Below are 27,376 nucleotides of genomic sequence, written 5' to 3'. Positions count from 1 at the left end.
CAATGCAGAGCTTAAAGAATGAATTCCTCGATGAATACCTTCATGGTAAATACATTGGACTAGAGTAGTCTTACTAATTCCTAGCACAAACTTTGACAGAGTGGAAGGGAAATATAAGTCCCTACTGATCATTTTAAAAAAGACATGGCTAATAATATAGACTGATTTGAACATGTCTGAACTGGATGCAGGTGGCTCAGTATCGTGATGTTTGGAAGTCCCTACAAAAGGCCTATGTCCTGCAGTGGACGTCCATCGGCTGATATGATGATGATGATGATGATGATTTTTGTGTTTATGCTACACTACTACTTGCTATATTTATAGACTATTCGCCATGTATTTGAAACATCACTAATAAACTCCTGACATTTCCAACTAAGAAATGGGTACGAGACAACGATGGTCGAACCCTAGACATGTCCAATTTGAACCTGGACCTGTAACCGCAGAGTTAGTGACGCTACAAAAGAAGTAGACAGTATGAAGTAAAAACACTCTTGCCACTTTCATTCACCCCTACAAAGAAATGCAAGTGCCATTTTCAATTTGCTTTATTTGCACTTGTTTTAATAGCGCCCTCCTTATTGCTTCGGCCGGCCAAATTGCTTCGTGCCTGACGGCACAGTTGATTAAGGAGACGGCACCGGCACGGATCTAGGCGTAAAAACAAAATGGCGTGTTTGTACACAACTCCTAGGTATCTTCGGGGACATATTGGTTGAGGAACTTTTGTGAACGTGACCCGTTATATTAAGGTAACGGATATTAGATCAATTTATTACAGTCAGTTCTTCAAGTGAAGAGGGATGTGACGCAACTTTCGGGTATTCAATTGAGTTTTGAAACTTCAGTTCTTACTAATATGAAAAGCGTTTTCGTTTCGCATTCATAATATACTATATAAAAAGACATCTGATTATTAACAACTTTTAGTATACTCTCTTCCTCTCAACTTGCTATCAATATCGAGGTTATTAAAAATTGTTACTAATCAGCTATTTTTTTTACTGTTCCTTAATTAATGGTTATACAACTTAAGAGCCACAATGTTCTACAAATTGCGTGGTACATTATCTCGTTCCTACGTTCAGAATTTTTTATTACCTGGTAACCCAGCTAGCTACCAGTCTATAACGTACACAGATAAAAAAAGTTGTTTTTAGTCCACCACGCTGGCCCAATGCGGATTGGCAGACTTTACACACGCAGAGAATTAAGAAAATTCTCTGGTATGCAGGTTTCCTCACGATGTTTTTCCTATGCCGTTTGAGATACGTGATATTTAATTTCTTAAAATTCACACAACTGAAAAGTTGTAGGTGCACGCCCCGTACCAGATTCGAACCCACATCCTCCGGAATCGGAGGCAGAGGTCATATCCACTGGGCTATCACGGCTCAAAACACAAAATATAACCAATGAATATCAATAATGCACAGCAGGGTCAGAATCGGAATTGAAATGGTTACCCAAATGCCAGACTGGATGAACTTAAGTACCGCATAGTTGAAATATTTAATCCGTTTAGATTTTGGTTGACATTTGAATTGACAGGTAAATGCAAAGTAACTTTGGCTAGTTAATAATTTAACCCTTTAGTAAAACGATAACTCGACAATGATTATAGATAGTCAGCTAGCCTATTTCCTATTTTGGTTTTTATTATCAACACATCAAAATAAAAAACAAATCTATTGACAAAATGTCATCCACATACTATGATACAAATTACAAATGTCATCCGGTACTTACGGTGTATATCTCAGAGTATGTAGATGACACTTTGTTGTCCACTTCAATCAGTTGTTTCAATAAATTAGTGAATTAGGCCACTGGTCGGATAGTGTGAAACCTGCGCATATTCGTTAGAATGAAAGGAAATACATACATACATAGACTGCCAAAAACTTTTGGCTTCGCCGTAGTAGGGAAAAATACAAGCGATAGCTCATTCGACGCGAAATAAAATTCTGAGAAAGGAGTATTTTCTGAAAGCCAAAATTGCAGTTTTTATGAACTAAAAACGAAACCCTGAAACTGGGCCTCAGCTTGTTGACTATAACTCAAAAACTATCAGTGATATTGTAAAATTTTAAAAAACCATATCAAAAAAGAGAATATTTACTAAACAAACTGTAACACTCAGAAGTCTGGCTATACAATTATTGATATAAATATCGCGCTGAGGATGAAGTTTCGCCCAGCCGCTGAAACAAGGGCATGTCGCTGCTAAGAAGGGTATAACCTAAGATATCTTTTTTTCGAGTATTAAATATTAATTTAAAATTCATGTAAGACCTAAAGGAAGCGAACTACTGTCGGCAAAAAATCTTTCTTTGATTTTTAAAATTTAAATGTAAATACAGAAAATTTACAATCTACTAACACTTTGAAACATCACTGTTTAATGATAAAGTCTCTACGGACTAACATATTTTACTCAAAGTACTTATACATACACTCTCAATGAAATCCGTTTGCTAAACGAATTTCGGATCGGGATAAAAATGCATGCCAATTTACAATAAAACTAATTCTGCCTTTTAGCATAATTAAATACTTAATGAACATCATTACGACATTCGACTCGTCATTCGGTACGCTGGACATAATATTTGTACTCAATTTATTTTTAAACACTGGACATTGTGGAACTGGCCATAACAGAATATTGGCCAGTGCTAACACTTTAGTGTACTAGACATTGTCAAACAGAATCATTCAAACATACAAATCATTATTATTATCATATCAGTTAATGTCCTCAAACGTCAGACATCTGTTGGACAGGAGCTTCTAAACAAAACACAATTACCAAGTACAATGGGCGAGGCAGAATTGTGTCCTCAAAATGTCGCATGCCTTGGCGCTCTAAGTTAAGACACACCTTTATAATCTATGTATTGACTCTGTATATTGTGTCCGACTGTACCTTATAACGAATGTACATGAGGTACCGGTTATTTGTCTAGATATATCTTTTGACTGGTGTTTGTATAGAGCTCGTTATTCCACGTGCCTTTTATATTTTCCCTTCCGACGTCGATGTTTCTTGACGATTCAATGTTTATCGAACATTTTATTGTGTTTGCTTAAGGACAGATAACTTGACTTTTTATTTCCTGTAGGGAAATGATACGTTGACATCACAATATGAGACTTTTGGAATATCAGAAACATGTGTTATTTATCTTGCATTTAAAGTTTATTTGAGTTTTTGTACTTTTTCATCATTATCAACCCATATTCGGCTCACTGCTGACATCGAGTCTCCACTCAGAATGATAGGTGTTAGGCCAATAGTTGACCACGCTGGCCCAATGCGGATTGGTAGACTTCACACACGCAGAAAATTAGGATTCTCTGGTATGCAGGTTTTCTCACGATGTTTTTCCTTCACCGTTTGAGACATGTGATATTTAATTTCTTAAAATCCAAGTTTGGAGGTGCATGCCCATGCCCGTATTCGAACCCACACCCCCGGGAATCTCTTATACCATTAACTTTTATATTACATTTTATAGTATTTTACAATTACTACATGTAGGATGGTGTATTAACGCTATCTTGGGCAATTATGAAGCATCGTATGTTATTAATTAATACTACATATCCGTGTCTAAACCGTCGATGTTGCCAAGCAAAAGGATTAGCTTAATTAGAGGACATAGAGTAGAGTATTCAGGTTTAGTTTCTAGATTATGGTCTAATGAATTTATTTATTTTCGCGTACCACTTGTATACCGTCTATAAATCCTATTTATATATAAAAACCTAGACTTATTAGATTTGGTAAAAAAGATGATAGGAAGAATAAATGGTTCTAATACCACTTTCCAGGTTGGGAAAAAATACAGATTTGATATACTTTTGTTATTTATTATGTTTTTCTGGGATGATTTTCTTAACAGAAATACAACTTTCATTTTTATTATGCGACTTTGTATCCCTCCCAATAACGATCATTAAGTCATTACGTTGAAAACATAATGTTGACGCGATTATTGAAAAAAATTAAAATTATCGATGAAAAACGATGTAGTTAAGTAACTCATTATTTGAATGGTACACCGATACATAATAACACTGCGGAGCAGTTGTAATATATTGGTTCATTATTCGTACATATCATTATCGGTTTCGGAAACAAAAGCACCAACAACACCGAGCGCTCCATTGAAATCCCTTAAACAAACACGGTTGACACCGGCCGTTGTATCAATACACTAATTAACGCGCGCCGAACGAACCTATGAGCACTTTTTAATAAAGCACCAGCAACACTAATTGGGTGGCCATTTTGGGTCAAAACACAAACGGTTAATATCATTCGATATAATCCAATTTGCATCGTGAACTCAACCGCGCGACCTGCATCCGAGTACATGTTTCAAAAGGAATGCTTTTCAGGAAAAATCAACGACGTCACGTGCTTACAAAATCACCGCAAAAATCCGAATTTAGTTACTCTACTGAGCGCACACATGCACAATTTTGTGTTTTACTTACATTATATATTTATGTACATATAGATTTTAACACTTCCTGAACACATAACTCGACATTGTATCTCAATCATCATCATCATCATATCAGCCGATGGACGTCCACTGCAGGACATAGGCCTTTTGTAGACTTCCAAACATCACGATACTGAGCCACCTGCATCCAGCGAATCCCTGCGACTCGCTTGATGTCGTCAGTCCACCTGGTGGGGGGTCGACCAACACTGCGCTTACTAGTGCGGGGTCGCCATTCCAGCACTTTGGGACCCCAACGTCCATCGGCTCTTCGAACCATGTGCCCCGCCCATTGCCACTTCAGCTTCGCAACTCGTTGAGCTATGTCGGTGACTTTGGTTCGGTTCTCGGTTCGGTTGGTATCTCGATAACTCGACATTAATCGTTTAAGAAACTTTCGGTGTTTATAAAATAAAATTAAGACAATTATGCTTCTTTGTCCACTTCAGTTTAGACGCGCTAGCGACATATCTAGTAGTATAAAATCTTTGAGAAAAATGAACAAAAAGATATAAAGCTGGAGGGTACGCAAGGTGTAGGTGGTCACAAATCGTCATGTCGACTTACCTCAGCCAGTGTCTCTTAGCAATCGCCGTGTGACAGCAGATGGCGTCGTATTGATCAGCGATCCACACGATGAGGATGATGTAGAACGCGGTCGTGGTGTCGTTGAAGAACTCCGACATGATGGCTTCCATACCTTGCAACAAGAAATTAATAATTTAGAACTTTATGACAACACATAAGAACGAAAAAGAGATGTTGACACAAGAAATATAATTAATAGGGATGATGATAGTTTTTTTAATTGTATATAAATTAGGAGTATGCTAATAGTAAAGCAATTTTGTAAAAGTCAAGAAGAAAGTATCTGCGATCATTACTTTCGGGGCTACAGGGATACCTATATTGAAAAATGTCTCATTTAATGTAAGGAAGCTAAAACTGTGTGAATTTTCATCTAATTACAATAAAAGATTTTTAATAGATTTTGAAATTTTATAATCTTATTTATTTTGCAAATATCCAGTCAATCTTTGCTTTTTATGTATAAATTAGTTAACATTGACCTTTATTTACCCGAATGTATCATAAAATTCAATATATTCAAACCTAGTCATCATCTCTATTGCTTCTGAGCAGCTTGATGACTCTAAATTCAATTTTAAGGTCCTTTGTATCGTCTATAGGACAAAAAATCTGATAAAGATGGAATGTTAACTGCTACGCTTCAAGTTGAAGGGTGGGAACGTTGTGGCATGTAGGAAAAAAAATACCATGTTTAAATAAAAATTGATGTCTATCTATATTTATATATACTAAGAAATAACTTCTTTATTTAGATAAAACGAAATATTCCGCATAAAGTTATTTCAATTTCTAAGAAAGATTAATATAAATAAACATCTCAATCAAAATTTAAAAAAAAAACAAGTTAACTAAGTATCGTATTTCGTACAAGATTCGAATTCTCGTGCGAGACACGAAACTTAATATAGCCCCCAGTAATCACGCGAGAGCAAATTTCCACATACACGGTAATGCACCTCGTCTATTTTCGGTAGAATGACGCAAAAGTAATCAGATCCACGGGGAGACTCAACACGGCAATTTCCCTAGCTCGAGCTGGCAAACTGCGACCGCATATTTCAGCGGTGCAAGCCGGCATTAAATATCGCGGGTCATATGTGAGCGTCACCGTGGAGCGTCGGGTGTCGTATCGGGGTGTCGGACTAACTAGGCGGCGACAATTACCCGCTAACGACTGAAACCCGAGAGACGAGAGCTTATTAGCTTCTTGACGTACGCTGGAAAATCTAGACTCGTTTAGAACACGATCTATTGTTCACCTTCATTACTCAGAAAAAGGATTTTCTTGCTGCAATTCTTGTTAAGGATTCCTTAATTGATTTAATAGATAGATACTACATCATGCTGTTTCCACGTGGTCTTACACAGCATTTATACAAGGTAGATGTAAATCACATATACCATTCCATTTTATTGAACTTTCAACAAACTTTGAAAAATTTTACGCGACTTATATGATCGGTCACCGGTAAGCTTCAAGTTTCACAGTGTCGCGTTAATTAGGTGTCGACAATTACGCGATAACGAGGGAAACCTGAGCGGTCAGGAGCTTATTAGTCGCTTAACTTAGCGTGCGGAACTCTGCGCTCGGTATACCGGGCTAATTTAGAACTAAAAATGACTGGTCATCTATTAATCGTAGCCATTTTAAAACTGATATGATATATAGAGTAGAATCTAAATGTTTACATTTATATTTATTACTAAGATATAGACAAATTTACTAACTTTCGTAATGAGATAAAAACATTTCATTCTACGTAAAGATCTATTGGTGAATTTCATAGGATAGGATCAGTCATCCTTCATGACTCAGACAACTACATTGCATTAAGGTATTTTCTAAATAAATTACACCCATTCTCGGAACAAGTTTATTATATCTATATCAATAAATTCAATAGGATACGCTCACTTAACCTTCATAGTTCGAACAATCTAAGCTGAGAATTAGAGAAGTATATACAAATACTTTATCCTCCATCACAATTTTTAGGATAAACTGAAGAACAATTTCACCCTACGTATGCATCTATCAATGAATTTTAAACTGAGAATTAGAAAGGTATAAGTATATAAGGTTATTTCTAAATAGATTATACTAATTTTTTGTTGTAAAGTTGTGAGCAGCTCAGACAATCACAGTTGAGAATTACGGAAGTATATCACTACGCATTACGGTCTTTACTAAATAGATTAGGTACCTCATTTCCGGAATAAGCTGAACAAATATTTAATCCCACGTATGGATATATCAATTAATTCCATAGGATACACTCCCTCAACCCTCACGGCTCAGACAATCACAGCGGGGACATAACTCAATACAACACGGCAACCGTCCGGCGCCGCGGCAGCTCTATTTGCATGTTGATGAGGCGCCACTGATACGATGAACATGTTACAAGCCACCAACGCCGAACTGTCTCCTAACCACGTTCGCGCAATTACAGTTGACTCCGTATTATACGTGATTATACTCATGCTTGAGCGGACCTCTGACAGTGCATAATTATATAAGCTCAGTTTCAGATTGTTTAATTGAATAGAATGGGACAATCCGGACATAGATATAGATTAAGAGTCTATGATAGCCTGAATTTCGTAATTTTATAGAAGCTAGAAGTTTGTCAGCATATGCTCCTAGGAAAGTACGAAACGAAACGACGGAGTTTGCTTGGCGTAGAGATTGTAGCAAATGTCAAGTTTTGGTGGCATTATAGTATGTTTACATACTCAATTATTTTTTGAGTGTAAAAAATGCCCGGGAAATACACTTATAGTAAAATGTTTGCTGTTCTAAAAGTAACGTAACCATACGTATTAAGAATTTTCAATAATGGCAACAAATAGAAAACTTTTATTTGACAATCGTGACTCCATCGAATATCTCGGTTGCCTCTGTTTTGAATACTTAAAACATGTCAGTCATTTTATGCGTTTATTTTGAAGCAATCAATAACATTTTTTCCTGTGATTTAACTCTCATCATTGTTTTGTAATGTCAGAAATTGAAATTAATTTAAAAATATAAATATAAATGCACATTCCTTATTGAATATTCACAGCAAAGGCAGGATCTGGCGGGTCAGCTAGTAATTTCTAAAATATGAAGTTCATTCAATCGTCCGTGGCTAAAAAGTCACTGTCGTTACCAATTCAGCGGAGCGTGCGAAGTAATCCGGAGCGAGGCGAGTAAACAAATTACCGCGCGGGTCGAGACGGGGCCGGCGGACGACGTGCCGGCGTCCGCTATTAATTTTAATTCCGGCACGAGACGTAGATCGCCGGAGATGGGTGAGAAGCACGCGCGAAACACTGACAACACCGAATAATTTCATGACAGTACAATCAAATATTCAATGCTGAAATGCTGCTGATCATAGCTCACACAGTCTCAAGTGAGAATAAGACAAGTACTAGTACACATCAGTCTGCATTATCATTTTTCCTCACGTGATATAACTTTTACTATAGTTTTTAGAAGCACTCCTGAAGCTGACAACACCGAATAATACCATGACCGTACAATCAAATATTATATTCAACGCTGAAGTGCTGTTGATCATAGCTCGCACAATCTTAACTGAGAATTAGAGAAGTACTAATATATACTATTCTGCATTATAATTATTCTTTCCGTGATTTGACTGTTATTATAGTTTGAGAAGCACGCTTGAAACATTGTGAACACCTAATAATTTCATGACAATACAATCAAATATTTAATGTTGAAACGCTACCTACTGATAGCTCATACAACCTCAACTGAGAATTAGAGAAGAACTAGTATATATTACTCTGCATTATAATTTTTCCTGTCGTGATTTAACTTTTATGATACTTTTGAGATACTCTTCAAAGACTGACAACACCGATTAATTTCAAGACGGAACAGTACAATCAAATATTCAATTCTGAAATGTTGCAGATATCTTTGCACTGTTTCCACGTTCCTTAATTGCAATTTAACGTAGCATAGGTTTTGAATTTTTATTATACACCCTTACGTACTCAATATCTGATTCGCACTACGAACATATGAAATGTTGTTGCATCTCCATTATGTCTACCACCTACAACATATTGTCATGTCAAGATTGAATAGCCATATTCTAGATATGCGTGATTCGACATTTTCGACTAAATTCTACATTTTCTACAAATTCTATTTTGGTCTTTATTATCAACCTATTAAAATAAACAAAAAATAGATTGACAAAGTGTACGTCTACATACTACGAGTATGATACAAAATACAAATATTGACGGCCTCCGTGGCGCAGTGGTATGGCGCAGACGGAGGTCCTGGGTTCGGTCACCGACTTCGCCGATTGAGGTTTTCTTAATTGGTCCAGGTCTGGCTGGTGGGGAGCTTCGGCCGTGGCTAGTTACTACTCTACCAACAAAGACGTACCGCCAAGCTATGTAACGTTCCGGTACGATGTCGTGTAGAAAGCGAAAGATATGTGGATTTTATCCTACTACTAACAAGTTATCCCGCTTCCATCTTAGAATGCATCATCATTTACCTCAGATGAGATTGTAATCAAGGGCTAACTTGTAAAGAATAAAAAAAGTCATCCGCTTACTGGTCAATAATGATTTGTTGTTTATTTTAATAGGTTGATAATAAAGACCAAAATAATGAATAGCAGGTTTCTGATAAAAAAAAAGGTTAGTTAGAAAACAAATTTCATTAGTAGCTCACAGCCAGTATGCGACAAATGAGACTCGGAGACTCGGCCTCCCAGCCTGAAGAGCAAGCAATCCTTGCCGGCGGTGAACATCACACAAATTGTTACTTCTTCCTAGTTTAATCAAGGGGGACACAAGGGGATATTTATTTTAATAGGTTGTTACTAAAGACCAAAATAGTGAATAGGCCAGGTGGTTTCTGAAAAAAAAGGTTAGTTAGAAAACAAATTTCATTAGTAGCTCACAGCCAGTACGCGACAAATGAGACTCGGAGACTCGGCCTCCCAGCCCTCAGACTCAGATTATTGTATGGACCTGCCTCGCTAGACGTTACTTTTCTGTCAAAGTATATGATCAACGATCTAATGCGATTATAAAAACTGTCTGTATAGAATCGATGTTAAATAGTTGTAATCGTGTTCGTCGGTTAAAGAGCTCCGTAAAAATACCTTTTTGTGTGATTGAATTGTGTAAAAAACGGGCAAAAACTTCTGGTTTAGTATAAGATATATACAAAATCTAAGTTTGTTTTCCTCAGAAAATGACAGACAATTTTGTTCGTGACTATGAGTGCGATACAGGTCCTTTTATAATTGGTCTGAGTCCCAGCCTGAAGAGCAAGCAATCCTTGCCGGAGGTGAACAGCACACAAATTGTTACTTCTTCCTAGTTTAATCAAGGGGGACACCCGCGGCGACCGTCAGCCGCTTCCTTGAACTTGGCACAAATTGAGAATAATGGCTCCAGTTCCGTTTTAAGATTCTCCTCTGAGATTCGTATTAGATTGTTTTTATTTATTCGATAAGTTAGTGTTTATGTGATCTCACCTAATTATAGACTACAAGCCCTTAAACAAAAATTACATGTGAAATTACCCAACGCGAATAATGCTTAGAAGGCTGTTACTATATCAGAAAATAACTCTGATCACTATGCTGTCATTTCTAAACGGTACAGGTGAGTACGCGAGTGAAAAGTAAGAAAAATATACGGCGTTTTCGAGTAAAGTATCTGTATATGTGTACAAAACGAATTGCACAAATGCCGTACAGTAATAAATGACATATTTTGCAATTGTCGACAATTAAGTTTGTTCTGACTTCGGGCACTACCATTTTAGTACGGCACTAGGATTTTCGACATTTATTTTTAATCATCTTTAAACACTATAAAAAAGCAGTACAATTATAATTAGTCGTAATAATAATTTTTGTTCTAGGGCTATAGGTCTATAAGACACTTACGGCAATAGGTCTTAAAGGAAATATAAAAAATTAAACTTACTAATTGAGATTTTAACTTTTAAGCTAAAATTAACTCTTAAATTAAATAAAGAAACATCTATCAGCGAAAGGGCAAACATCAACCTTGTAACACAGTGTCAAGCCAAAGTTTAATTTTACGCGCACCAAAGCCATCGAATCACTCCTCCCTCAGGACCCAGAACCTGGATCATTAAGTGGATAAATGGTTAATGAAAATAGAATGAGCACTAAACATCGAAGTGGAATTTCGCCAGTCACCTAGCCGTCGTTAAACGTTGTTATCGTTGCGATTAAGTAACAAAACAAGTCACGGGCGAGACGAGAGCGGGGGTGACGCGGGGCGGGAGGGGTCGTCGCGAATAATAATCTCAGTTTACGACGGGAGGCGAGTGAATCAATAAAAACACTAATAATGCACAGGCATAATCCGGCTCCTGCAACGCGATTACCGTCACTAACGAGCTCGTAAAGCCGGATATCCAATGCACGGCTCAGCGACCGAACTTAGCGCCGCGGGGTAGCGAGCGATGACCGAAACAGCCCCAGTAGCCAAGTGGCATGTCGATTCTCTTTCTACGATCGCTAACGCTTCGAAAACTAGAAAAATGTATGGGAATGACATTTGCTATCGACAGATCACGTGATCAAAATCTGTCATTCCCATACATTTTTCTTGAAATAATGAATATTTTTAATGAAATGAATCTCATCATCTTCATCATCAGCAGGCGATGAACGTCCACAGTTGGACATAGGCCTCTTGCATAGACTTTCAAATACCACGGAGCCGCCATAATCCAGCGGCTCCCTGAAACCAGCTTGATGTCTTCAGTCCATCTAGTGGGGGGTCGACCAACACTGCGCTATTCAGCGCAGGGTCGCCATTCCAGCACCTTGGGACCCCAACGTCTATCATTTTCCCGCCCATTGCCATTTCAGTTTCGCGACTGCGCTGAGCTATGTCAGTGACTTAGGTTCTTCTACGGATCTTCTCATTTCTGATTCGATCACGCAGAGATACTCCAAGCATAGCTCGCTCCATCGCCCGCTGAGTGACTTAAATTAAGCCTGCATAAATATAAAGAAATCTATATTTCGAAATAATTTTTCACAAACCCAAAGCACAATTTATCCTAAAAAACCTATTTTAAAATATACTATATAGTACTACCCATTCATGAGAAGTATAAACGGCTACATGAACCGCAAAAAAAAAAAGAGTCGGTCAAAATTTATTCACACTCTCACAACATAGACTAAGAGCGGATGGCAATAAACTAAAGTGATAATCTAAGTATCAACCACCAAGTACCAAAAGCATAGTAAAAACTTTCCCGTTCAGCGAGATTACTCCCGCCTGAACTACGTTTCGGGACATACACATTTGTTAAAGCCGTCTACGGGAACGATATTCGTTTCATGGGAAAATGGTCCTTATTTTCAAGGCGGAACAGGTGATCTTGTTAAGGTGGGAGCCGAAGCGAAGCATATCGACTCAACGTCAATTTGTATCGAGCACGCTTGTTAATAAAGCCCATTGTGTTCTCGCCTTACCCAGATTAGCTCACGACGATGGTCCTTCAATCTAATCTGCTCAGGTTTGTGCTACACGAACCTAAGATCCTGGGATACCTATATTATAATAAAGGAGTAGAAACCGAGTGAATTTTCTTCAATGTATATTGTACAGCTCAGTTTCCTGTTCTATAACAAAATAGCATATATCGAATGTATCAATTCATTTTAAATTACCTGAAACTGCGATGTGGTCATCAACAATAGTAAAAAAAAGATTTTTTTTATATTTATATAAGGTATTATTAAATTATTAACAAATATGAATATATTTGGTAATAATTTATATTAGACACATTGTTACATCAAAATTGAATGTAAAAAAAAAGTTAACCAGTATAACGAAATTATATTAAAAGCAGAAGTTCAAGCAGACAAATAAATAAATGGGATTTATTTATTAATATTTGACATGTTTTATTATTATTTTCTATTTGCTTTTGTTCTAATATATATTTTTTGCTTTATACTAAAGCGTTCTAGCTTTTTGTAGCGTAAATACTCGTTCCCATCAAATACCAATGTAACAGAAGCTAAAATATCAGCAAACCCTTACAAGACTTGCTTATTGATCCGGACTCGACAAAAGAACTTCGTCTCGACGCTAAACACGAGTTTATAATTTAAGAATTTGTTTCCAAACACATTTCAAATTCATATGTTTTGTTAATAACACCTGCTTTTAAATCTACGTCAGATATTATGAAGTCGGTTAAAAATGGACACATAATAATTATTGGTTACTTATGTGTTTGCCTACACGTTCCATTTGTTCGATTTTGATGAAACTTTGAGTGAGTAAGGTGTACAAAGGTTTCTAGGCCAAAAAAAAATCTGTTACCAAAAACAGTACAAGACGACGTTTCTAGATAACTAATAATAATAGGAAATACTATTTTATATCCAAATATTACTTAATGAAATAATTTATATTTACGGAACCAAGCCCGAAAACTTCAAAAAAATACAAGGACAAAGCCGGAAAGTTTTATATACACAAAGGAATCAACAACACGGAATTACCTACTTGTACATTTTTCAAGTGAATATTTCCCAACAATTTCAAAATTCTTCCCGAAGCAATATCTTCGATATCATAATGGGGATTATTAGCACAAGCCGCTTTCCGTCTCGCGAGAGCGCCCCTAGCATTGAAGTGGAAGAGGAGTCAATCATTAGAGCCGGTGAAGAGGTTAATTTCGGTAATCCTCTTTGCCGCTCACCTACAATCTGTAGTGAGGCGCCCGCAGGCAGTCTTCAGCAGATTAGTGACGTTAGTATAACAAAAGTGATACTAGCTCGTGAACTTGATACACTTGTAAACCAATGAACCGTGCCTGCACTGAATGGTGTATTGAGTTTAATGACTTGAAAATTGTGTCAGACATTGAAGTGGAAGAAGAGTCAATCATTAGAACCGGTGAAGAGGTTAATTTCGGTAATCCTCTCACCTGTAGTGAGGCGCCCGCAGGCAGTCTTCAGCAGATTAGTGTCGTCAGTATAACAAAAGTGATACTAGCTCGTGAACTTGATACACTTGTAAACCAATGAACCGTGCCTGCACTGAATGGTGTATTGAGTTTAATGACTTAAAAATTGTGTCAGACATTAAAGTGGAAGAGGAGTCAATCATTAGAGCCAGTGAAGAGGTTAATTTCGGTAATCCTCTTTACCGTTCACCTACAATCCGTAGCGAGGCGCCCGCAAGCAGTCGTCAGCAGATTAGTGACGTCAGTATAACAAAAGTGATACTAGCTCGTGAACTTGATACACTTGTAAACCAATGAACCGTGCCTGCACTGAATGGTGTATTGAGTTTAATGACCTAAAAATTGTATTAGGTGTCAGACATTGAAGTGGAAGAGGAGTCAATCATTAGAACCGGTGAAGAGGTTAATTTCGGTAATCCTATTTACCGCTCACCTGTAGTGAGGCGCCCGCGGTCAGCCTTTAGTATATTAGTGTCGCCAGTATAAGAAAAGTGATACTAGCTCGTGAACTTGATACATTTAAGTCAATCTGCAAATACACGTCCTACAATCTGCTGCCCAGTGTATATACATCCGACGCGTAGTTATTACGGTAATTGAGAACAAATGAGGCTTAAATACAACGGCAACCATAACCCACAGACAATGATACTTTGCCGCAGAAACTCCCTCTATTACTATTTGAATCTACTACGAATGTATTGATGAAAACAACAAGCTATAATAATCAATGTACCTACTTCAAAAGGTACAACGCACCTTTAGAATTATAGAGACTTAATTAACTTTTATTTTTTTAAGATTTTGACTTTTAGTCATAGAATGACTTACAATGAACACACTCATCTTCTGTTAATAAAACATAGACGTATTTTCGTGTAAAAGGAGGTACACGCACATTTAGGTCTCTATCACGCCAACCCTTGCCCTCGCCTATGTTAGGTTTGAAAGGGACGCAAACAGTAGAAGTTAGTATTTGGAGATGGTTGTTACGTGTTTATAAATGTCCTAATTATCCGTAATTAACCAATCCGAATTGCGTCCAAATAATACTAAACATAAGGTAAGTAAGTAGCTTTTTCATTAACCTAAAGATCTGATACGTTGGGTCTATTTTAAGACACGAAAGTGTTCAATAACTAATATAAAATGCTGTATTATACAGATTTATCACGAAATAAAACAAGGTTTCGTTTAAATTTTCAGAATAAGTGAGACCTAACCAAAAAAAAGGAAATATCCTTTTGAGACGGCTTACCTTCGTCAAAAGTTCATCCTTCGCCACTGCTACTTATTCGATTCCACCACATATGTAATAAGTACACGCCAAAATCAATGTACTTCAAAAGGCATAAGGTTAAGACAACATGTAGCGGCAATAATACGGTCATCGTCAGGTCATTGTGCCATTAATGTCCGGTACGTGCGGTCCGGGCCCTCGGGGAGGCGGACAGCGCGTAGTTTAATTAGGGCACCGGTTTAACAAACTGCTAATGGTGAAAATGGATCAGTGTATCGGCGAGGATGTGCCCGCCGGTCAAATCAACATTTGCCGACGGATCGAATTACCCGCCGCCACGTCACCCGTAACGTAATTGATTCAGCGTCCGGCGTCGGCACGCCTTTTTGTCTCTACCGCCCGGAAAAATGCAAAATCCATCGCTAATTCAATATCCTCACACTTTCAGCGCCCCCGCCGACGGCTGCGGAATCTCCGATACGGCGTTTTAAAATTATACTTATTTATAGGAAGCCCCATTTTTTTTTTTGCAGGATTTTACGTTTAATTATTAACGTACCAACTGACATTTACTGTTTGGTAGTTTTTTGTAAGAATTCCCAATTCTCCATGATCTAATTATCACACGCTGTCAACGCCATCGACGGCTACAAAATCTCCGTTGCGGAATTTTAACATTAAGTTTCTACATTTATTTATAGGTAGCCCCGTTTTTTTTTTGCAGGATTTTACGTTTACTTATTAACGTACCAACTGACATTTACTGTTTGGTAGTTTTTTTATAAGAATTCCCATTTCTCCATGATCTAATTATCACACACTGTCAACGCCATCGACGGCTACAAAATCTCCGTTGCGGAATTTTAAAATTAGGTTTCTACATTTATTTACAGGTAGCCCCATTTTTGTGCAGGAATTTACGTTTACTTATTAACGTACCAACTGACATTTACTGTTTGGTTGATTTTTGTGAGAATTCCCACTCATGATCTGATTATTACACACTGTCAGCGCCTTCGTCGGCTACGAAATCTCCGATGCGGAGTTTTAAAAATTTTGGTATCTACACTTATTTATAGGGAGCCCCATTTTTTTTTGCAGGATTTTACGTCTACTTCTTTACTTTCCAACTGTTCTTTGCCGTTTGTTGTTTTCTAGAAAGAATTTTCACTCTCCACGATCTGATATCCCACACTTTTAGCCCGGAATCTCCAATACGGAGTTTACATTTGTTACATACATACATCCCATCACGCTTCATTCACATAGGGTTAGGCAGAGACCACGTGCTTCCACTTGTTACGGTCCTTGGATAATATCTCCCTTGCTACTTCCGTTCTCATCAATTCTTTCAGTTCGTCGGTTTACGGTATCTATATTCTTGACCCTTGATAAATGTTTCTATACTCTCGTATATAGGTATAATAAATCATTGGGCAAAACTTAACATACCACGCTAATCATATTCACAATATATCCAGTACACGTAAATTCTATCACCAATTCTCGTATTGGTAATAGAACGAGACGTACAAAACGAGAAACGAAAAAGATTCCCAAACAGCGATACGTAAAAATATTCCAAGACCACAAATATAAACACAAACACACACGTACGTACACAGCGAAGTCCATTCGTGGAGCACAACTCGACACATGCAATTGAACAGCATCCGAAGTGGAAACAGATACACGACAAATACACGGAAACATTCGTACTAACAAAAACATTTCGTCGGGCGCAATATCAGAGGTGCATATTCCGTGTTTTCGTCAGAACATCGATATCCTTGTATGGTTTATGAGTGGCGAGAAATTAAGCATACAAACGTAAATTTAATACTTATGAGAGTGTTTTGGGTTTGTATATTTGATTTGTGACTCTGATTAATTAAAGTATTTATGCGATATAATTTTGCGGTTTTGCAGACAAATTTCGAATTTTTAAAACTGTGGACTGTAGCCAATCTTCAACCCATATTCGTTTCAGCTTCTGCAGAGCTTGAGTTTTCTCGCAGAATGAGAAGGGTTAAGCCAATTACTACGCTGGTTTTTTTGGCAGACTTCACATACTTAAGAAAATTCTCAGGTATGCAGGTATCCTCACGATGTTTTTCCTTGATCGTTTGAGACACGTGATATTTGATTTATTAAAATTTACATAACTGAAAACTTAAATTGGAGGCAGAGGTCATATCCACTGGGCTATCACGTACGTAGCAAATAATATTTTTTTTCAAGTGTCGTCAGGCCATCATTTCGATGGCCTCCGTGGCGCAGTGGTATGCGCGGTGGGTTTACAAAACGCAGGTCCTGGGTTCGATCCCCGGGTGGGCAGATTGAGATTTTCTTAATTGGTCCAGGTCTGGCTGGTGGAAGACATCGGCCGTGGCTAGTTACCACCCTACCGGCAAAGACGTACCGCCAAGCGATTTAGCGTTCCGGTATGATGCCGCGTAGAAACCGAAAGGGGTGTGGATTTTCATCCTCCTCCTTACAAGTTAGCCCGCTTCCATCTAAGACTACATCATCACTTACGATCAGGTGAGATTGTAGTCAAGGGCTAACTTGTAAACAATAAAAAAAAATGTTTTACAACAGATTGATAACCGTGTTTGTATGCCACCTATGTTATAGATCACTAATAAAAATCAAGTGTACATTGAAACCGCACTTTGTCCATCAATGTAAACGAAAGGTTAAAGGATATTCAATAATCACGATATATCGAATACCGTTTGTAGTATAAAGATGAAATTTGGCAAGGATAGTTAGTAGACATCCGTTAAGTACGGATTTTGAGACAAGATTAAGAAAATTAGGTATAAAAGCGATTTCCACGTGGAAAAACTCGCAGGCGTCCTTTGACTAATTTCTTCTTTTTTCAAAAGGAATTAGTCGCGGTGTTTCAAAATTTATTTTTATTGGCACACTTTGATCAGCAGCGGAGGCAGTTTTAAATCGAATCCTGCAATATTGCCTTGCGCACAGTCCCAGGCGGGTTTCTAGTTGTTTTTCATTTCGAAATGCGTACACCAACGTTACCGGTTATTTTATGAAGGCAATTTGAAATTTATACCGGTGAAGTCTCTGAGGACAACTGGTCAATAATCGACTTTAGAATAGCTTGTTACCATTGATCACATAGCAAGTCCAATATATTGAAGGTTATTAATTTTATTTATTTAACAACAAACACGATATATTTAACGTAAGCTTATAGAAAAGTCATATTATAGTGTCAATGATTACGTAAATGACAAAATTGCTTTTAAATGAAATGTATTACATGACAGGCTACTTATATACCTATTGTTAAATGGTGACAAACTAAAAAAGGATAAACCTGGCTGAGTTTATTGTGGGCTCTTCTCGGACCAAGGCGCGTTTGGAACCCTCGTAACTTTAATTTTAAGTTTTCGAATAATTATTATCACCATTATCTTAAGTTTAATATTATTACCTGACGTTTCGAAAGAGCTTGTAAACTAAGCCTATTTGAAATAAATGAATTTTGACTTTGACTTTTGACTTTAATTTATTTTGTTACTTGGACACAGTTTCACTGCCAGGACTTGAAAACTTATTTAAACTACAGTGTAAACTTCACATAAATTACTTTTAACCATTAATAAAAGATCGAAAATTGCCAATACTTGCGTGTAAGATTATATCTCCAGAAATGGGCAATAATAGCTGCAACACAGTGTTTCATCATTATCAACCCATTTTCGCCTCACTGCTGAGCTCGAGTCTCCTCTCAGAATGAAAGGGGTTAGGCCAAATAGTCCACCACGCTGGCCCAATGCGGATTGGCAGACCTCACACACCCTGCCCTTCACCGTTTGAGACATGGGATATTTAATTTCTCTTCTAACTATGTGCACTGGCCATTGCCACTTCAGCTTCGTGACACATTGAACTATGTCAATTGTCCGTGAATTTGGTTCTTCTGCGAATCTCCTCATTTCTGAGTTTCGTGACACATTGAGCTATGTCCATTGTCCGTGAATTTGGTTCTTCTACGAATCTCCTCATTTATGATTCGATGAAATAAATAAGTATATTTTTACTGCCATAGTTCGTTGAATCAGACAACATTAGAATGCGTTATTTAAATTTATACGACACACCGAAAAGGATTTCTAATTAAACCCGACTTGCCGTCGTTAGTTTCATTTGATTAAAACCGTAACACTATACTGTTAGGTACAGTCGTCGATACTATTGTTTGACTTGATCCGACCGATCACCGAACTAATTGCACCTCCGGGCGATAGCTTCGGATGTGCTTTTCGCTAACTTTACACTCGTCTGTCTACATCGCTGTCGGGTATTGAGATATGGACACGGCGACATACGAATAAGTCGCATTTACATTAAAAAGATGATGAAAGATGAGCCGTGATAGCCCAGTGGATATGACCTCTGCCTCCTATTCCGGAGGGTGCGGGTTCGAATCCGGTCCGGGGCATGCACCTCCAACTTTTCAGTTGTGTGCATTTTAAGAAATTAATTATCACGTGTCTCAAACGGTGAAGGAAAACATCGTGAGGAAACCTGCATACCAGAGAATTATCTTAATTCTCTGCGTGTGTGAAGTCTGCCAATCCGCATTGGGCCAGCGTGGTGGACTATTGGCCTAACCCCTCTCATTCTGAGAGGAGACTCGAGCTCAGCAGTGAGCCGAATATGGGTTGATGACGAAACATTAAAAAGATCATCGCATCAAATAACTATCTACATTGTATGTAGATAGTTAATTGTTAATCCATCTAAAATATAAATGCGAAAGATCATTCATCACGAAATCTCAAAAACCTCTTGACGTACAAAGATGAAATTTGTCAGGGAGGAGGTTTACAGATAGTAGACGTCTGCTAAGTACGGATTTTGCGACAGGGCCGGATTAAGGAGGTCTAAAGGCGGACGAAGTCGCGGGCGTCTGCTAATTCAATCAAGTGCCGTATGACATGATGAAGTCTATCTCGTTTCATTAAGTTGAAGTTATTTATCTATATTACGAGGCTAGTTCTTAAAGAAACATTGCGCTTCCCGACAAGGTAATAACAGTAGTTTTACGATAAAGTTAATTGCAACATTGGCTCTCCCGTGCAACGTACAGTTAAGACTCATTGTCTCTTAAATACAGGCTATGAAGAGAATCTATATCTATACTAATATTATAAAGCTGAAGAGTTTGTTTGTTTGTTTGATTGATTGAACGCGCTTACCTCAGGATCTACTGGTCAGATTTGAAAAATTATTTTAGTATTAGATTGTTTATTGTGTTTCTTCCTTGTTAATTGTGTTTTTTTTTTTTATTCTATACAAGTTAGACCTTGACTACAATCTCACCTGACGGTAAGTGATGATGCAGTCTAAGATGGAAGCGGGCTAACTTGTTAGGAGGAGGATGAAAATCCACACCCCTTTCGGTTTCTACACGGCATCGTACCGGAACGCTAAATCGCTTGGCGGTACGTCTTTGCCGGTAGGGTGGTAACTAGCCACGGCCGAATCCTCCCACCAGCCAGACCTGGACAAATTAAGAAAGTCTCAATCTGCCCAGCCGGGGATCGAACCCAGGACCTCCGTTTTGTAAATCCACCATACCACTGCACCACGGAGGCCGTCAAAATAGTATAGTTAATATTATTTTATTTTCATTTCAGTTTCATGAGTTACTTAAAAATGTTTTCTTTCAATCTTACGCAAAGTTCGAATTCACGTGAACAATTCACAAAGGATCATTGGCAATTATTGCGAAGTTTTTCACGTTTTTTGAAATCACGATATTTAAGGCTTCCTCTCGAACCTTTTTGCAACTGTGTTGTAACTTTGTTGAGTGTTTGGGATTGTAGTAACTCTACACATTTTAAGGCTTTGTTTGACACAGTGGTCCATCAAACTAGTTTTTTAAATATTTACTATTATATTAAATACTAGCCGACGTCTCGCGGTTCAACACGTGTAGTTCCCGTTCCCGAGGAAAATACGGAAATAAAATATAGCCTATGACACTCTTTTTTTTTATTCTTTACAAGTTAGCCCTTGACTACAATCTCACCTGATGGTAAGTAATGATGCAGTCTAAGATGGAAGCGGGCGAACTTGTTAGGAGGAGGATGAAAATCCACACCCCTTTCAGTTTCTACACGGCATCGTACCGGAACGCTAAATCGCTTGGCAGTACGTCTTTGCCGGTAGGGTGGTAACTATCCACGGCCGAAGCCTCCCACTAGCCAGACCAATTAAGAAAATCTCAATCTGTCCGGGATCGAACCCAGGACCTCGGTTTTGTAAATCCACCGCGCATACCACTGCGCCACGGAGGCCGTCAAACTCACAAATAACGTGGCTTTATTAACGTGGTAGAAGAATTTTTCAAATTAATTCACTAGATCTAGAGATTACCTCCTACAATCTCATAACACAATCAAGCGGGTTGCAGGGAGCCGCTGGATACTCGCGGCTCGAGACCGTTTTGTTTGGAAGTCCATGCAAGAGGCCTATGTCCAGCAGTGGATGTCCGTCGGCTGTTAATTATGATAGTACGTTTGGAAAAATCCAAACGTATTAATTACCCAGACTACATCAACAAAGCATACAGTCCAAAAGCAATATGTTTAAATTCACAGGTCATTTTCCTTAGTGAGATGAAGACGTTTTACAGCTACGACTCTAAGTCCGGATCGTGGCGCGGACGGTAAATCTACACGACTATCCACACGCCGCTACCAGATAATAAACTCCGTTTTATGAACCTTGACCGTTGAAATAAACGAAGTGCTTGTAACTCTACACATTTTAAGGCTTTGTTTGACACAGTGGTCCATCAAACTAGTTTTTTAAATATTTACTATTATATTAAATACTAGCCGACGTCTCGCGGTTCAACACGTGTAGTTCCCGTTCCCGAGGAAAATACGGAAATAAAATATAGCCTATGACACTCTTTTTTTTTATTCTTTACAAGTTAGACCTTGACTACAATCTCACCTGACGGTAAGTGATGATGCAGTCTAAGATGGAAGCGGGCTAACTTGTTAGGAGGAGGATGAAAATCCACACCCCTTTCGGTTTCTACACGGCATCGTACCGGAACGCTAAATCGCTTGGCGGTACGTCTTTGCCGGTAGGGTGGTAACTAGCCACGGCCGAATCCTCCCACCAGCCAGACCTGGACAAATTAAGAAAGTCTCAATCTGCCCAGCCGGGGATCGAACCCAGGACCTCCGTTTTGTAAATCCACCATACCACTGCACCACGGAGGCCGTCAAAATAGTATAGTTAATATTATTTTATTTTCATTTCAGTTTCATGAGTTACTTAAAAATGTTTTCTTTCAATCTTACGCAAAGTTCGAATTCACGTGAACAATTCACAAAGGATCATTGGCAATTATTGCGAAGTTTTTCACGTTTTTTGAAATCACGATATTTAAGGCTTCCTCTCGAACCTTTTTGCAACTGTGTTGTAACTTTGTTGAGTGTTGTTTTGTTTTTGAAATTCTGAAAAGAATTGGTAGGTTTCAGGTGTTATATTGGGATCTTGCGAAATACTAAGAGATGGAATTTTTCTTTTCCGCGTATAATCTACCTCATTTTTCTTCTAACATAATTACTCCTCCTCACTTATAAAAATTCCTCATTATTCCTCAGTGCCCGAAGACAAACGTCTTCGAACAGTGCGTGTTGCCAGATGACTTACGGATCCGAAACCTGGTCGCTAACTGTGGCCCTCATACAAAAGCTCAAAGTCACTCAGCGGGCGATGAAGCGAGCTATGGCTTTGGTTTCGCTGCGTGATCGAGTCAGAAATGAGGAGATGCGTAGAAGAATCAAAGTCACTGATATAGCTCAGCGAGTCGCGAAGCTGAAGTGACAGTGGGCAGGCCACATAGTTCGAAGAGCCGATGGACGTTGTGTCCCAAGGTGCTGGAATAGCGACCTCGCACCGGAAAGCGCAGTGTTGGTCGACACCCCACTAGGTGGACTGAGGACATCAAGCGGGTTGCAGGGAGCCGCTGGATACTCGCGGCTCGAGACCGTTTTGTTTGGAAGTCCATGCAAGAGGCCTATGTCCAGCAGTGGATGTCCGTCGGCTGTTAATTATGATAGTACGTTTGGAAAAATCCAAACGTATTAATTACCCAGACTACATCAACAAAGCATACAGTCCAAAAGCAATATGTTTAAATTCACAGGTCATTTTCCTTAGTGAGATGAAGACGTTTTACAGCTACGACTCTAAGTCCGGATCGTGGCGCGGACGGTAAATCTACACGACTATCCACACGCCGCTACCAGATAATAAACTCCGTTTTATGAACCTTGACCGTTGAAATAAACGAAGTGCTTGTAACTCTACACATTTTAAGGCTTTGTTTGACACAGTGGTCCATCAAACTAGTTTTTTAAATATTTACTATTATATTAAATACTAGCCGACGTCTCGCGGTTCAACACGTGTAGTTCCCGTTCCCGAGGAAAATACGGAAATAAAATATAGCCTATGACACTCTTTTTTTTTATTCTTTACAAGTTAGCCCTTGACTACAATCTCACCTGATGGTAAGTAATGATGCAGTCTAAGATGGAAGCGGGCGAACTTGTTAGGAGGAGGATGAAAATCCACACCCCTTTCAGTTTCTACACGGCATCGTACCGGAACGCTAAATCGCTTGGCAGTACGTCTTTGCCGGTAGGGTGGTAACTATCCACGGCCGAAGCCTCCCACTAGCCAGACCAATTAAGAAAATCTCAATCTGTCCGGGATCGAACCCAGGACCTCGGTTTTGTAAATCCACCGCGCATACCACTGCGCCACGGAGGCCGTCAAACTCACAAATAACGTGGCTTTATTAACGTGGTAGAAGAATTTTTCAAATTAATTCACTAGATCTAGAGATTACCTCCTACAATCTCATAAACTTCACCACTTTATAATATTATATTCATCATCATCATCATCATCATCATCAGCCGATGTATGTCCACTATTTGACATAGGACATGCATGGACTTCAAAGCACAACGGTCTTGAGCCGCCAGCATCCAGCGGCTCCCTGCAACCCGCTTGATGTTCTCGGACCACCTAGTGGCGGTTTGACCAACACTGCGATTTCTGGTGCAGGATCACCATTCCAGCATGTGGCCTGCCCATTGCCACTTCAGCATCGCGACACGTTGAGCTATGTCGGTGACTTTGGTTCGTCTGCGGATCTCCTCATTCTGATCACGCTACATTATATTAGTTTAGATATAAGATTGACAACAGAAGCCCGCCAATTCATGGACAATAAAGTTCAAAAAGCTTTCTTAAATATCTATATATCTATGGTTTCATGGTTTATACTTACATTTTATTGAAAACGTTGTACAGTTATGTAATTATATTTTAAGACTAAACAACAATTTACTATTGAATCACCTATAAGTTATTGAAAACGTTAGAAAGTTTTTAGTAAATTGCGACCAAGTCTTACCTACATATAGGCACGCCTCCACTTTACAAGATTGACATTTAACACATAAGTCCCCGACGTGCGACTGAGGACGGACAGACATAATCCAACCCAAAGGACTCGTTAAATAGTACCCGGGTATCACTGTAACCATCGTTTAAACACCACAATATAAACCCAAAAGAGACATCAGTAATACAATAAGAGACAATCTACTAATGTTTATTCTGATCCACTTTATACACTTATATACTACATAAAATTGTTATAATAGCATAGTGTTGACAAAAATAGTAGAAACAACTTAAAAACCAGTAATTTTAAAAACCACCGACGATAATAACTTAAAACTTTTGTATTTGACGACGACTTTGCTCAGTTCGGATAAACAAATCCGAAGGTAGTGGCATATCCGATCTTCATGCTAATAACTTTCTCCCTAAAATCAGCTTTCTATTAAAGAAAATGGCCTTTAAATTAATCTATCCGTCACGAGATTCAAAGTCAAAGACATACTTTTGTACTTACATAAACTGAATAAGTAACGGTAAATTTCTGCATCGAAGGTAAGGTTAGAAAGACTAGAAAGAGAAGTCCAACAGTAATTGACGATTATTATCCTGATCAACCTCATGGCTTCATTGAACATAACAAAGGAACATTTTAGATTACTGGACATGTTGTAAGGACTCAGCATTATGATCAGATTACAATAACATCTATTCATACAATGGAAAATGTTATGAAAACTCTCCAACTAGCCTGTCTTAAAATAAAGTTCCCTCTGTGAAATGCAACGAAAGTTATGGCGAAGTTTTAACTTTGATCTCGGATAACGCGGCGTCTGGAGGTTCCTATCTAGTGCGGATTAATAACAAATGAGCTAAGTATTGACGGAGATATAAGATTTCCCAAACTTGATATCAATTTGAAGCTAGACGCGTCTTTCTTCTACTTCGATGTAAAATTATTGAAAACTTTAGCACTCAGTTTTAAAGATGCATTCGAGATAAAAGACACCGGCGTTGGTTCGTTTGCGGTTAGTTATTTTAATTTTAAAATTATTATGAACGGTCATTAGAGCCGTCTTAAGACTTTTGTGAGACAGCTTTGTAAGAACATTTAAATGAGACACCTATAACGTAATGATATGTGTAATGATATGCTATGTGTAACAACATGGCAGTCATTTTGTAATCAGTTAATAGAATTTATTCTTGTGCATTTTTCATATACAGCGCACATTAAGATTCAAAAATATTAGGATATTACTTTATTTACCATATCGAAACTACAATAGTTAACTTAATTAGTTATTATGTACTTATCTCATGGATATTCTTTAGCTTGTTTAAAATGTATTATAAAGAACATTTCAATAAAAAACATATTAGTGCTTTAAAATTTCTTGTATTGAAAGACTTATAAAACTTCATGAGAAAATAATAAACTTATCACAAACACCGCATTGCCTTCCGAGAGTTCCAACTACACGAGATAAAAGAATAAAGCGAACGGCATCAAGTTCCGAGAACTTATAACTAGCAGTGAATTATTAGTTTTATATTGTAAACTGATACTCCTCTTCCTAGAGTTCTATAGTAAAACAAAAAGGAAATCGCTGTACCATTTTGTTTGGGTATCATAGATTAGGTCTTCGTTAATACAAAAATCAAATCGATACAAAATGAAGGAGGTCATGCCCAACGCTAATTATATAATGTGTACCAAGTTTTGTTAATTCTTTTATTTCTTTTATCATGGTCGTAAAAAGTATTGTATGCCACTGCACGTAATTAGACATATTTTATACACATACATACATATAGCACTCGTGCTGCAACTGTATTGTGGAATTAATTGCACGGGAAACACTTGTGCAGCATGACCGTAGCATAAATAACTATATCACCTATCTAGCTCAAAGATGGCGCGTTTGCTGCATAAAAACAGTGAGCAAAAGTGGTTTTTATTCACTCCGTGAGACAAAAACCCGTTTTTTGTCTCACCTATAACTTGACGTTAATAGATGCTGGGTATCGCATTGTACAAAGTGTTCGCAGCATGTCCTGGGAAACGCAAAAATCACTTCTTTGTATTTAGAAAATCAGCGCTTTGAATAACCCTTCAGTTTATTGATAATCTAACAAACTAACGAAGAAGACCTCTTTGGCATAGTTGGTAGTGTTGTGGATTTCAAAAGAGAGGTCCTGGGTTCCCAGCTCAAACATTTAGTTTAGGATTTAATATTTTGTAAATTGGCTCAGGTCTGATCTGGTCATAGGCTACTTACCACCCTACCGGCAATGGCTTACCGCCATGCGATTAAGAGTGCCGGTACGATGCCGCGTAGCAACCTTCGTTCATCAGGTGTGAATAGACTTAACTTGTATTGTACGTCTTCCAAGTAAGCCCCATCATAAAACTACATCGTCATTTAACATCAGGTGAGATCGCAGTCAAGGGCTAACTTGTCATGAAAAAAAAGATAAAAAAAATCTAAACACACTGATAATAAAACCCGC

At 38.1% G+C, this 27,376-nt stretch overlaps 1 protein-coding gene across 2 annotated transcripts in view; it reads right to left on the bottom strand.

The window, feature by feature from the left end:
- Window positions 1-27,376, bottom strand: part of LOC112057970 (membralin) — a 175,270-nt gene that overhangs the window by 89,262 nt on the left and 58,632 nt on the right. For both annotated transcript variants that reach the window (XM_052887887.1, XM_052887889.1), the window contains exon 9: window positions 5,091-5,223. In XM_052887887.1, the coding sequence (XP_052743847.1) occupies window positions 5,091-5,223 (133 nt within the window). The remainder of the gene's footprint in view (window positions 1-5,090; window positions 5,224-27,376) is intronic.

This window comes from Bicyclus anynana, chromosome 20 (genome assembly GCF_947172395.1).
Source record: "Bicyclus anynana chromosome 20, ilBicAnyn1.1, whole genome shotgun sequence".
Lineage (NCBI taxonomy): Eukaryota > Metazoa > Arthropoda > Insecta > Lepidoptera > Nymphalidae > Bicyclus > Bicyclus anynana.
The sequence above is the reverse complement of the archived record's forward strand: the minus strand, read 5'-3'. Positions and strand labels throughout refer to the sequence as shown.